Source organism: Kogia breviceps, chromosome 1, assembly GCF_026419965.1.
Source record: "Kogia breviceps isolate mKogBre1 chromosome 1, mKogBre1 haplotype 1, whole genome shotgun sequence".
NCBI classification, from domain to species: Eukaryota; Metazoa; Chordata; class Mammalia; order Artiodactyla; family Physeteridae; genus Kogia; species Kogia breviceps.
The window spans coordinates 37,820,932-37,835,440 of NC_081310.1; the positions used below are offsets into that span (position 1 = coordinate 37,820,932).

The 14,509-nt window shown below is 36.9% G+C and overlaps 1 protein-coding gene across 7 annotated transcripts in view; it reads left to right on the forward strand.

The window, feature by feature from the left end:
- Positions 1-14,509, forward strand: part of SDCCAG8 (SHH signaling and ciliogenesis regulator SDCCAG8) — a 268,459-nt gene that overhangs the window by 16,968 nt on the left and 236,982 nt on the right. For 6 of the 7 annotated variants that reach the window (XR_010840028.1, XR_010840016.1, XR_010840031.1 and 3 more), the window contains exon 4: positions 3,304-3,417. Coding sequence is in view for 4 of the 7 variants with exons in the window: in XM_059079192.2 (XP_058935175.2) it covers positions 3,304-3,417 (114 nt within the window). In the remaining 3 variants the exon portion in view is untranslated. Of the gene's footprint in view, positions 1-2,800; positions 2,962-3,303; positions 3,418-14,509 lie in introns of all 7 variants that reach the window. The other variant, XM_067030709.1, reaches the window with a different exon arrangement.

The window sequence follows — 14,509 nt, forward strand, 5'->3', positions numbered from 1 at the left end:
CTTTGGGTTTTGTTTGTTCTTCTTTCTCTAGTTCCTTGAGGTGTAAGGTTAGATTGTTTATTTGAGATTTTTCTTGTTTGTTGAGGTAGGATTGTATTACTATAAACTTCCCTCTTAGAACCGCTTTTACTGCATCCCATCTGTTTTGGATCACCGTGTTTTCATTGTCATGTATCTGTAGGTGTTTTTTAATTTCCTTTTTGATTTCTTCAGTGATCTCTTGGTTATTTAGTAACATATGATTTAGTCTCCATATGTTTGTGTTTTTTTTTCCCTGTAATTTATTTCTAATCTCGTAGTGTTGTGGTAGGAAAAGATGCTTGATATGATTTCAATTTTCTTAAATTTACCAAGGCTTGATTTGTGACCCAATATGTGATCTATCCTGGATAATGTTCCATATGCACTTGAGAAGAAAGTGTATACTGTTGTTTTTGGATGGAATGTCCTATAAATATCAATTAAATCTGGTCTATTGTGTCATTTAAAGCTTGTGTTTCCTTATTAATTTTTTGTCTGGATTATTTGTCCATTGGTGTAAGTGTGATGTTAAAGTCCCCCAATATTAGTGTGTTACTGTCAGTTACCTCTTTTACAGCTGTTAACATTTGCTTATGTATTGAGATGCTTCTATGTTAGGTGCATATATATTTATAATTGCTATATCTTCTTCTTGGATTGATCCCTTGATCATTATGTAGTGTCCTTTCTTGTGTCTTGTAACATTCTTCATTTTAAAGTGTTTTGATCTGATACAAGTGTTGCTACTCCAGCTTTCTTTTGATTTCCATTTGCATGGAATATCTTTTCCCATCCCCTTACTTTCAGTCTCTATGTGTCCCTAGGTCTGAAGTGCATCTCTTGTAGACAGTATATATATGAGTCTTGTTTTTGTATCCATTCAACCAATCTATGTGTTTTGTTTGGAGCACTTAATCCACTCACATTTAAGGTAATTATTGATAAGTATATTCCTATTACCATTTTCTTAATTGTTTTGGGTTTGTTTTTGTAGGTCCTTTAATTCTCTTATGTTTCCCTCTTAGAGAAGTTCCTTTAGCATTTGTTGTAGAGCTGATCTGGTGGTGCTCAATTCTCTTGCAAATCTGAGAGAGATCCTTGCCAGGTAGAGTAATCTTGGTTGTAGTTTCTACTTTTAATCACTTTAAGTATATCTTGCTACTCCTTTCTGGCTTGTAGAGTTTCTGTTGAGAAATCAGCTGTTAACAGTATAGGAGTTCCCTTGTATGTTTTTTTCTTTCTTTTTTGTTATTTTTGGCTGCATTGGGTCTGTTGCTGCACGCGGGCTTTCTCTAGTTGCGGTCAGCGGGGGCTACTCTTTGTTGTGCGTGGGCTTCTCCTTGTGGTGGCTTCTCTTCTTGTAGAGCTCAGGCTCTAGGCATGTGGGCTTCAATAGTTGTAGCATGAGGGCTCAGTAGTTGTGCCTTGAGGGCTGTAGAGTGCAGGCTCAGTAGTTGTGGTGCACAGGCTTAGCTGCTCCACAGCATGTTGGATCTGCCCAGACCAGGGCTTGAACCCATGTCCCCTGAATTGGAAGGCAGATTCTTAACCACTGTGCCACCAGGGAAACTCCCCTTGTATGTTATTTGTCGTTTTTCCCTTTTTGCTTTTAATAATTTTTCTTTGTCTTTAATTTTTGTCATTTTGATTACTGTGTGTCTCAGTGTGTTTCTCCTTTGGTTTATCCTGCCTGGGACTCTCTGCGCTTGCAGGACCTGGGTGTTTCCTTTTCCATGTTAGGGAAGTTTTCCACTATAATCTCTTCATATATTTTCTCGGGTCCTTTCTCTCTCTCTTCTCCTCTGGAACCCGTATAATGCGAATGTTGGTGCATTTAATGTTGTCCCAGAGGTCTCTTAGGCTGTCTTCATTTCTTTTTATTCTTTTTTCTTTATTCTGTTCAACAGCAGTGAATTCCATCATTGTCTTCCAGGTCACTTATCTGTTCTGTCTCAGCTATCCTTTTATTGATTCCTTTTTGTGTGTTTTTCATTTCAGTTTTTGTATTGTTCATCTCTGTTTTTTGTTGTTTAATTCTTCTAGATGTTTGTCCTTTAATTCTTATAGGTCTTTGTTAAACATTTCTTGCATCTTCTTGATCTTTGCCTCCATTCTTTTTCTGATGTCCTGGATCACCTTCACTATGATTATTCTGAATTCTTTTTCTGGAAGGTTGCCTATTTCCACTTCATTTAGTTGTTTTTCTGGGGTTTTATCTTGTTCCTTCATCTGGTACATAGTCCTGCCTTTTCATTTTTTCTATCTGTGAATGTGGTTTTCATTCCACAAGCTGCAGGATTGTAGTTCTTGCTTCTGCTGTCTGCCCTCTGGTGGATGAATCTATCTAAGAGGCTTGTGCAGGCTTCCTGATGGGAGGGACTAGTGGTGGGTGGAACTGGGTGTTGCTCTGGTGGGCAGTGCTCAGTAAAACTTTAATCCCCTTGTCTGCTGATGGGTGGGGCTGAGTTCCCTCCCTGTTGGTTGTTTGGCCTGAGGCAACCCAGCAGTGGGGGGCTACAGGCTCTTTAGTGGGGCTAATGGCAGACTTCCGGGAGGGCTCATGCCAAGGAGTACTTCCCAGAATTTCTCCTGCCAGTGTCCTTTTCCCTTCATTGAACCACAACCACCACCACCACCCCTACCTCTGCAGGAGACCCTCCAACATTAGCTGGTAGGTCTGGCTCAGTCTCCTGTGGGGTCACTGCTCCTTACCCCTGGGTCCTGATGTGCACACTACTTTGTGTGTGCCCTCCAAGAGTGTATTCTCTGTTTCCCCCAGTCCTGTCGAAGTCCTGCAATCAAATCCTGCTAGCGTTGAAAGTCTGATTCTCTGGGAATTCCTCCTCCTGTTGCTGGAACCCCAGGTTGTGAAGCCTGATGTGGGGCTCAGAACCTTCACTCCAGTGGATGGACTTCTGTGGTATAATTGTTCTCCAGTTTGTGAGTCACCCACCCCACGGTTATGGGATTTGATATTATTGTGATTGTGCCCCTCCTACTGTCTCATTGCAGCTTCTCCTTTGTCTTTGGATGTGGGGTATCTTTTTTGCTGAGTTCCACTGTCTTCCTGTCGATGATTTTTCAACAGTTAGTTGTGATTCCGGTGCTCTTGCAAGAGGGAATGAGCACACGTCCTTCTACCCTGCCATCTTGAAGCAATCTCCCTAGTCTATGTTTATACTATGTTTATATGACATCAGTGCTAAATTGAGTATGGAGATGGTATTAACTGATTCTTTGCTAAATCCAAACATGCTTCATTTGTTTTTGTTTTTGCCTTAGAAATCATCAGAATATGAGGAAACCGATATGCCTGCTCAACACAATTTTGTTCCCATCATCAGTGACCAGTGTCAATACATTCATCATTTAGAGGCAGAAGTCAAGTTCTGTAAGGTAAGTTTCTCATTAAAAATTTAAGCCAACCTAAATTAAAGTTGATATTAATAATGCCTTGTATGAAAATTTGCTATTATTAGTCATGTTTATAGCAATACATTGACAGTTGCCATCTTTATATGATTGAAAAGACTGATGTGTAATAGGAGCTTCTTAGGCTTGGGAATGATACTCCTGACTATGCCATTTGTGAATACTTAATTTCCCAGTAGTCTATAACTATGTCTAATATTTTGATAATATTCTCTCATGTTTCAGAATTTTTCCTTTCCACCCTGTTTACTTTAGCCCAGCTTATGGCAAATGCTTTGGAATAGTAATACCAATCATTCTCCCACACTTATTAACCTATTGAAATTGTTGTGCAGCAAGTAGGGATTCTAAGCAGTAGATTAAATCTACCCCATGTCAGTGTAAAGGTTCTTACCTTGACTTTGAATATGGATAGCTCATGGGGGTACTGATACTTATGATCAAAGAAACCAGATGTGTCACCTATGGCATGTAACACTAGATGTTACATATTGCATGACTGTATGAACTTTAGTAATGTCATTAATGCCATTGCAGCCTTTCTGCCTTCCCAAAGTATGTTAGTGTTTTATTTTGGGGGGTTTCTTTTAATATCAATGCATATGTGAAATTTTTATATGAGTTACTGATATCTTTTTTATCAGTATTATATGTATTATATTTTCAACGTGTGGCTACTCTTCCAAGGTGTAAGTCTGATAGGTAACTTAAGAAACCTTTAAACATTTAATGTCTTGAGTTTTCAAGGGAGTTTCCTGAACTTAGCATGTCATTTTCTCTCTGTTCTTGAGGATACAATCATTATTATACAAGTATTCTTGGATTACCAGAAAAGCTGAAATAATATCCTAGGACTCATTCCATTAATAAGCTTCTGTTAATTCCTAAAATGCTGTGGGTAAAACTTAAGAAATATTGTATGGGAAATAAAAGTTTAGCTCTGCCCTCTTAGTGTCTTTGGTTGGGCCTTAAAATTAAATTGACATAAGACAGATTAACAGGATGAAAGGATACCCATTTATTTAATGCAGGATTTATGTGACATGGGAGCCTTCATAAGGAAGTGAAGACCCAAAGAAATGGTGAAACTTAAATGTTTTTATACTTGGTTGAACAAAGAGAGGCAGCTGTGGAAGTGTAACTAAAATATGTGGGGAGGTAAAGAAGATGAGTTCTTTTAACAAGGTCTGTTTGTACAGATTTCTTTCAGCCTCTACTTCTTGTCTCTGGTGATAAGATTGTTTTTTTCTTCCTGGTGTAGGGAGAGCATCTTTCACATGAGTGTTTTATTCCTGCTTTCAGGAAGAAAAGGGGAGGTCAGAGCACTCTTCTTGTACCTGTTGTTTTTCATGTGCCCTTAGCTCAAGATAATTCTTCCAAAGTGACATATTAGAGGATGGCGGATTCTGCCAGTCTGCAATATACATCATAATAAACTTACCATCTAGTTGAGAGTACTGTTACCTATGAGGACCACAGCAGCCCTGTAGAAGATATAGTGTAGCCATTTATTTTGTGGTATAAACTGTAATTATAATGAGAGAAGAAGGTTACTAAAAGCTTGTGTCTTTGAGGATGTTTTTATGGGAGAGAATAATCTCAAGGCATAGGATCATTAGATCAGCAGAAGGGAGATGAACGAATTTCAAAGAGAAAACAGCAACAATGAAAGAATATATTCAGGATGAATATGATTTATTTATGGGGGACATGAGGCATCTATTCTAAATTCTTACAATGGAGGATATCTCTTAGAAATAATTAAAATAATGCTGAACTGATAAAATGGAAGATTACAAAATCCTTGAAAGTCAGACAGAGTATAAATATGATATATTTTAACAAGTGAGTAAGATAATGAAAGTAATGTTTAAGGGCCTAGAAATCTTATTAGTTTGGTTAATTAATAGACTTTATTTTTTAGATCAGTTTTAGGTTTACAGAAAAGTTGAATGGAAAGTACATAGAGTTCCCATGTACTCCCATGTACTTTATAGCTCCCCAGCAGTTTCCCCTGTTATTTACATCATGCATCAGTGTAGTACAATTGTTTGTTACAATTGATGAGCCAATATTATTAAATTATTATTTACTAAATTTCCTCAGTTTACATTAGTGTTCACTTTGTGTTTTATATTCTATAAGTTTTTAAAAACGTATAATGACATATAACCACTATTACAGTAGCATACAGAATAATTTCACTGCCTTAAATATCATCTGCACTCTGCTTATTTATCCCGTCCTACCTGCTAAACCCCTGGCAAACACTGATCTTTTTACTGTCTCCATAGTTTTGCCTTTTCCAGAATGTCATATAGCTGGAATCATACAGTTTTGTAGCCTTTTCAGATTGGCTTCATTGAGTTCATAATATACATTTAAGTTTCCTTCATGTCTTTTCATGGCTTGATAGCTCATTTTTTTATCACTGAGTAATATTCCATTGTATGGATATAACATAGTTTGTTTATCCATTCACCCATTGAAGGAAATCTTGCTTGCTTCCAAATTTTGGCAACTATGAATAAAGCTACTGTAAACATTTGTGTAGAGGTTTTGTGTGGACATAAATTTTTTACTCATTTGGGTAAGTACCACGAAGCACAATTGCTGGATTGCCTGCTAACAGTATGGTTAGTCTTAAAAGAAACTGCCACAGTCTTCCACAGTGGCTGTGCCATTTTGTTTTTCTGCCAGCAAAGAATAAGAGTTCCTGATGTTCCACATCATTGCCAGGATTTGGTGTTGTCAGTGTTTTGATTTCTAGTGTGTTAGAGATATGTGATGGTATCTTGTTGTTTTAATTTCAATTCCCTGATGACATACAGTGTTGAATATTTTTTTCATATGCTTATTTTCCATTTATATACTTTCTTTGATGAGGTATCTGTTCAGGTCTTTTGCCCATTTTTTAAATTGGGTTGTTCATTTTCTTATTGTTGAGTTTCAGAAGTTCTTTATGTACTTTGAGTACCAGTCATTTATCACATATGTCTTTTGCAATTCTTTTCTCTCCATTTTGTCTTGTCTTTTGATTTTAACAGTGTCATAGAGCAGACATTTTTAATTTTAATCAAGTTCAACTTATCAATTTTTTTCCCATGGAATTGTGCTTTTGGTGTTATATCTAAAAATATTGTGAAACCCAAGATCACTAATATTTTTTCTTATGCTTCTTCTAGCTGTTTGATTATTTTGTGGTTTACATTTAGATCTATGCTCCATTTTGACTTAATATTTGTGAAAATATAAGATCTGTGTCTAGATTTATTTAAATTTTTTTTCCATGTAAATATCCATCTGTTTCAGCATCATTTTTTGAAAAGACTATCTACATTGAATTACCCTTATTCCATGTTAAAGATCAGTTAACTGTACTTGTGTAAGTCTATTTCTGGGCTCACCATTCTGCTTCACTGATCTATTGGTCAGTTCTTTCACAAATACCATACTGTCTTTCTTTTTAAATTTATTTATTTTTCATTTATTTATTTTTGGCTGCATTGGGTCTTCTTTGCTGCACATGGGCTTTTTCTAGTTGCAGCAAGCAGGGGCTACTCTTCATTGAGGTGCACGGGCTTCTTATTGCAGTGGCTTCTCTTGTTGCAGAGCACGGGCTCTAGGCATGCAGGCTTCAGTAGTTGTAGCACGCAGGCTCAGTAGTTGTGGCTCGCGGGCTCTAGAGTGCAGGCTGAGTAGTTGTGGCGCACTGGCTTAGTTGCTCCATGGCATGTGACATCTTCCTGGACCAGGACTCGAACCCACGTCCCCTTCATTGGCAGGTGGATTCTTAACCACTGAGCCACCAGGGAAGTCCCACACTGTCTTAATTATTGGAGCTTTATAGTAAGTCTTGAGGTCTAGTAGTGTCAATCTTCCAATTTCATTCTTTTCCTTCAATATCATGTTGGCTGTTCTGGGTCTTTTGCCTCTTTATATAAACTCTAAAATCAGTTTGTAAATATCTACAAAGTAACATGCTGGAATTTTGATTGAGATTGTATCAACATCTATCAAGTTAGGAGGAGGTGATATTTTGACAATATTGAATCTTCCTATCCATGTACATGGACTATCTCTCCATTTATTTAGATATTCCTTGATGTCTTCATCAGAGTTTTACAGTTTTATTCTTATAGATCTTATACATATTTTGTGCAGTTTATACCTGAGTATTTCATTTTTTTCAGTGTTAATGTAAATGGTATTGTCTTTTTAATTTCCAATACCAATTACTCATTACTAATATGTAAGAAAACAATTGACTTTTGTATATTAATGTTGTAATCTGCAACCTTGCTATAATCACTTATTTTAGCAGTTTTTTCTTTATTCGTTGAGATTTTCTTCATAGACAATAGTGTCATCTGTGACAAATACAGCTGTCTTTTAAAAAAATTTCTTCTTGTATAGCTTTTATTTTCTTTTCTTGCCTTATTGTATTAGCTAGGACTTCTAATATGATGTTGAATAGAAATGATGAGAGGTGACATCATTGTCTTATTCTTGATCTTAGTAGGAAGCCATCTATTGTCTCACCGTGAAGTACAATGTTAGCTATGGGTTATTTGTAGATGTTCTTTATTAAACTGAAGATGTATTTCCTTTATTCCTAGTTCACTGAGGTTTTTACCTTGAAGTGCTCCTGGATTTTGTTACTTGCTTTTTTTGCATCTATTGATACGATCATATAATTTTTATTTTCTAGCTTGTTGAATTATGTTATTTGATTTTGAAATATTCAGCCAGACTTGCATAGATAGATTAAATTCCATTTGGTCCTGTTGTATAATTCTTTTCATACATTGTGGGACTTGATTCACTAATATTTTGATGAGGATTTTTGCATCTGTATTCATGAGATATTTTGGTCTGTAGTTTTTCATTCCTATAGTGTCTTCACCCAGTTTGGGTAGTAGGGTAATGCTGACTTCATAGAATAAGTTAGGAAGTAATTCCTCTGGTATTTTATAGAAAATATTTTACAGAATTGGTTTCATTTGTTCCTTAAATGTTTAACAGAATTCACCAGTGAACCAATGTTGGGGCTGGTGCTTTCTGTTTTGAAAGATTATTAATTATTTATTCAATTTCTTTAATAGATGTAGGCCTATTCAGATTAACTGTTTCTCCTTTTGCGAGTTTTGGTAGATTGTGCCTTTCAAGGGGTTGGTTCATTTTCTCCAGGTTATCAAATTATGGATATACAGTTCATAGTATTCCTTTATTATCCTTTCAATGTCCATAGGATCTGTAGTGGTATCGTTTCTTTCTTTTTTTTTTTTTAACATCTTTATTTGAGTATAACTGTTTTACAATAGTGTGTTAGTTTCTCCTTTACAACAAAGTGAATCAGTTATACATATACATATGTTCCCATATTTCTTCCCTCTTGCATCACCCTCCCACCCACCCTCCCTATCCCACCCCTCTAGGTGGTCACAAAGCACAGAGGTGATCTCCCTGTGCTATGCGGCAGCTTCCCACTAGCTATCTAATTTACATTTGGTAGTGTATATATGTCCTTGCCACTCTCTCACTTCATCACATCTTACCCTTCCCCCTCCCCATATCCTCAAGTCCATGCTCTAGTAGGTCTGTGTTTTATTCCCATCCTATCACTAATCTCTTCATGACATTTTTTTTTCTTAGATTCCATATATATGTGTTAGCATATGGTATTTGTTTTTCTCCTTCTGACTTACTTCACTCTGTATGACAGACTCCAGGTCTATCGACCTCATTACACATAACTCAGTTTCATTTCTTTTTATGGCTGAGTGATATTCCATTGTATATATGTGCCACATCTTCTTTATCCATTCATCTGTTGATGAACACTTAGGTTGCTTCCATATCCTGGCTATTGTAAATAGAGTTGCAATGAACATTTTGGTACATGAGTCTTTCTGAACTATGGTTTTCTCAGGGTATATGCCCTGTAGTGGGATTGCTGGGTCGTATGGCAGTTCTATTTGTAGTTTTTTAAGGAACCTCCATACTGTTCTCCATAGTGGCTGTATCAATTTACATTCCCACCAGCAGTGCAAGAGTGTTCCCTTATCTCCACACCCTCTCCAGCATTTATTTTTTCTAGACTTTTTGATGATGGCCATTCTGACCGGTGTTAGATGATATCTCATTGTAGTTTTAATTTGCATTTCTCTAATGATTAATGATGTTGAGCATTCTTTCATGTGTTTGTTGGCAATCTGTATATCTTCTTTGGAGAAATATCTATTTACTTCTGCCCATTTTTGGATTGGGTTGTTTGTTTTTTTGTTATTGAGCTGCATGAGTTGCTTATAAATTTTGGAGATTAATCCTTTGTCAGTTGCTTCATTTGCAAATATTTTCTCCCATTCTGAGGGTTGTCTTTTGGTCTTGTTTATGGTATCCTTTGCTGTGTGAAAGCTTTTAAGTTTCATTAGGTCCCATTTGTTTATTTTTGTTTTTATTTCCATTTCTCTAGGAGATGGGTCAAAAAGGATCTTGCTGTGATTTTATATCATAGAGTGTTCTGCCAATGTTTTCCTCTAAGAGTTTGATAGTGTCTGGCCTTACATTTAGGTCTTTAACTCATTTTGAGTTTATTTTTGTGTGTGGTGTTAGGGAGTGTTCTAATTTCATACTTTTACAGGTAGCTGTCCAGTTTTCCCAGCACCACTTACTGAAGAGGCTGTCTTTTCTCCACTGTATATCCTTTCCTCCTTTATCAAAGATAAGGTGACCATATGTGTGTGGGTTTATCTCTGGGCTTTCTATCCTGTTCCATTGATCTATATTTCTGTTTTTATGGCAGTACCAAACTGTCTTGATTACTGTAGCCTTGTAGTATAGTCTGAAGTCAGGGAGCCTGATTCCTCCAGCTCCATTTTTATTTCTCAAGATTGTTTTAGCTCTTCGGGGTCTTTTGTGTTTCCATACAAATTGTGAGTTTTTGTTCTAGTTCTGTAAAAAATGCCAGTGATAATTTGACAGGAATTGCATTGAATCTGTAGATTGCTTTGGGTAGTAGAGTCATTTTCACAATGTTGATTCTTCCAATCCAAGAACATGGTATATTTCTCCACCTATTTGTATCATCTTTAATTTCTTTCATCAGTGTGTTATAGTTTTCTGCATACAAGTCTTCTGTCTCCTTAGGTAGGCTTATTCCTATATATTTTATTCTTTTGTTGCAATGGTAAATGGGAGTGTTTTCTTAATTTCACTCTCAGATTTTTCATCATTAGTGTATAAGAATGCCAGAGATTTCTGTGCATTAATGTTGTATGCTGCCACTTTACCACATTCATTGATTAGCTCTAGTAGTTTTCTGGTAGCATCCTTAGGATTCTCTATGTATAGTATCCTGTCATCTGCAAACAGTGACAGTTTTACTTCTTCTTTTCCTATGTGGATTCCCTTTATTTCTTTTTTTTCTCTGATTGCTGTGGCTAGAACTTCCAAAACTAGGTTGAATAAGAGTGTTGAGAGTGGGCAACCTTGTCTTGTTCCTGATCTTAGTGGAAATGGTTTCAGTTTTTCACCATTGAGAACAATGCTGGCTGTGGGTTTGTCATATATTGCCTTTATTATACTGAGGAAAGTTCCCTCTATGCCTACTTTCTGCAGGGTTTTTATCATAAATGGGTGTTGAATTTTGACAAAAGCTTTCTCTGCGTCTATTGAGATGATCATATGGTTTTTCTCCTTCAGTTTGTTGATATGGTGTATCACGTTGATTGATTTGCATACATTGAAGAATCCTTGCATTCCTGGAATAAACCCCACTTAATCATGGTGTATGATCCTTTTAATGTGCTGTTGGATTCTGTTTGGTAGTATTTTGTTGAGGAGTTTTGCATCTATGTTCATCAGTGATATTGGCCTGTAGTTTTCTTTCTTTGTGACGTCTTTGTCTGGTTTTGGTATCAGGGTGATGGTGGCCTCATAGAATGAGTTTGGGAGTGTTCCTCCCTCTGCTGTCTTTTGGAAGAGTTTGAGAAGGATAGGCGTTAGCTCTTCTCTAAATGTTTGATAGAATTCACCTGTGAAGCCATCTGGTCCTGGGCTTTTGTTTGTTGGAAGATTTTTAATCACAGTTTCAATTTCAGTGCTTGTGATTGGTCTGTTCATATTTTCAATTTCTTCCTGGTTCAGTCTTGGCAACTTGTGCATTTCTAAGAATTAATCCATTTCTTCCAGGTTGTCCATTTTATTGACATACAGTTGCTTGTAGTAATCTCTAATAATCTTTTGTATTTCTGCAGTGTCGGTTGTTAAATCTCCTTTTTCATTTCTAATTCTATTGATTTGAGTCTTCTCCCTTTTTTTCTTGATGAGTCTGGCTAATGGTTTATCAATTTTATTTATCTTCTCAAAGAACCAGCTTTTACTTTTATTGATCTTTGCTATTGTTTCCTTCATTTCTTTTTCATTTATTTCTGATCTGATCTTTATGATTTCTTTCATTCTGCTAAATTTGGGGGTTTTTTGTTCTTTTTTCTCTAATTGCTTTAGGTGCAAAGTTAGGTTGTTTATTCGAGATGTTTCCTGTTTCTTGAAGTATGATTGTATTGCTATAAACTTCCCTCTTAGAACTGCTTTTGCTGTATCCCATAGATTTTGGGTCGTCATGTCTCCATTGTCATTTGTTTCTAAGTACTTTTTGATTTCCTCTTTGATTTCTTCAGTGATCACTTCGTTATTAAGTAGTGTATTGTTTAGCCTCCATGTGTTTGTATTTTTTACAGATCTTTTCCTGTAATTGATGTCTAGTCTCATAGCATTGTGGTCGGAAAAGATAATTGATACGATTTCAATTTTGTTAAATTTGCAAAGGCTAGATTTGTGACCCAAGATATGATCTATCCTGGAGAATGTTCCATGGGCACTTGAGAAAAATGTGTATTCTGTTGTTTTTGGATGGAATGTGCTATAAATATCAATTAAGTCCATCTTATGTAATGTATCATTTAAAGCTTGTGTTTCCTTATTTATTTTCATTTTGGATGATCTGTCCATTGGTGACAGTGGGGTGTTAAAGTCCCCTACTATGATTGTGTTACTGTCGATTTCTCCTTTTATGGCTGTTAGTATTTGCCTTATGTATTGAGGTGCTCCTATGTTGGGTGCATAAATATTTTCAATTGGTATATCTTCTTCATGGATCGATCCCTTGATCATTATGTACTGTCCTTCTTTGTCTCTTGTAATGGTTTTTATTTTAAAGTCTATTTTGTCTGATATGAGAATTGCTACTCCAGCTTTCTTTTGATTTCCATTTGCATGGAGTATCTTTTTCCATCCCTTCACTTTCAGTCTGTATGTGCCCCTAGGTCTGAAGTGGGTCTCTTGTAGACAGCATATATAAGGGTTCTTGTTTTTGTATCCATTCAGCCAGTGTATGTCTTTTGGTTGGAGCATTTAATCCATTTACATTTAAGCTAATTATAGATATGTATGTTCCTATTACCATTTTCTTAATTGTTTTGGGTTTGTTTTTGCAGGTCTTTTCCTTCTCTTGTGATTTCTGCCTAGAGAAGTTCCTTTAGCATTTGTTGTAGAGCTGGTTTGTTGGTGCTGAACTCTCTCAGCTTTTGCTTGTCTGTAAAGGTTTTAATTTCTCCATCAAATCTGAATGAGATCCTTGCTGGGTAGAGTAATCTTGGTTGTAGGTTTTTTTCCTTCATCACTTTAAATATGTCCTGCCACTCCCTTCTGGCTTGTAGGATTCTGCTGAAAGATCAGATGTTAACCTTATGGGGATTCCCTTGTGTGTTATTTGTTGTTTTTCCCTTGCTGCTTTTACTATGTTTTCTTTGTATTTAATTTTTGACAGTTTGATTATTATGTGTCTTGGCGTGTTTATCCTTGGGTTTATCCTGTATGGGACTCTCTGTGCTTCCTGGACTAGATTGACTATTTCTTTTCCTATATTAGGGAAGTTTTCAACTATAATCTCTTCAAATATTTTCTCAGTGCCTTTCTTTCTCTCTTCTTCTTCTGGGACCCCTATAATTCGAATGTTGGTGCGTTTAATGTTGTCCCAGAGGTCTCTGAGACTGTCCTCAGTTCTTTTCATTCTTTTTTCTTTCTTCTGCTCTGCAGTAGTTATTTCCACTATTTTATCTTCCAGGTCACTTATCCGTCCTTCTGCTTCAGTTATTCTGCTATTGATCCCATCTAGAGTATTTTTCATCTCATTTATTGTGTTGCTCATCATTACCTGCTTCCTCTTTATTTCTTCTAGGTCCTTGTTAACTGTTTCTTGCCATTTGTATATTCTGTTTCCAAGATTTTGAATCATCTTTACTATCATTCTGAATTCTTTTTCAGGTAGACTGGCTATTACCTCTTCATTTGTTAGGTCTGGTGTGTTTTTATCTTGCTCCTTCATCTGCTGTGTGTTTTTCTGTTTTCTCATTTTGCTTATCTTACTGTGTTTGGGGTCTCCTTTTTGCAGGCTGCAGGTTCGTAGTTCCCTCTGTTTTGGGGGGATGTCCCCAGTGGCTAAGGTTGGTTCAGTGGGTTTAGTCAGTTTCCTGGTTGGCGGGGACTAGTGCCTCTGTTCTGGTGAATGAAGCTGGATCTTGTCTTTCTGGTGGACAGGTGCACGTCTGGTGGTGTGTTTGGGGATGTTGGTAGCCTTATTATGATTTTAGGCAGCCTCTCTGCTAATGGATGGGGCTGTAGACCTGTCTTGCTCTTTGTTGGGCATAGGGTGTCCAGCATTCTTCATTGCTGGTCCTTGAGTGAAGCTGGGTCTTGGTGTTGAGATGGAGATCTCTGGGATATTTTCGCCGTTTGCTATTGTGTGGAGCTGGGAGGTCTCTTGTGGACCAGTGTCCTGAGGTTGGTTCTCCCACCTCAGAGACACAGCCCTGATGCCTGGCTGGAGTGCCAAGAACCTTTAATCCACACGGCTTAAAATAAAAGGGAGAAAAAATAGAAAGGAATGAAAGAAAGGAAGGAGGGAGAGAGGGAAGGAGGGAGGAAAGAAAGGAAGTGAGGAAGGAAGAAAGGAAGGGAGGAAGGAAGAAAGGAAGGGAGAAGGAAGGAAGAAATG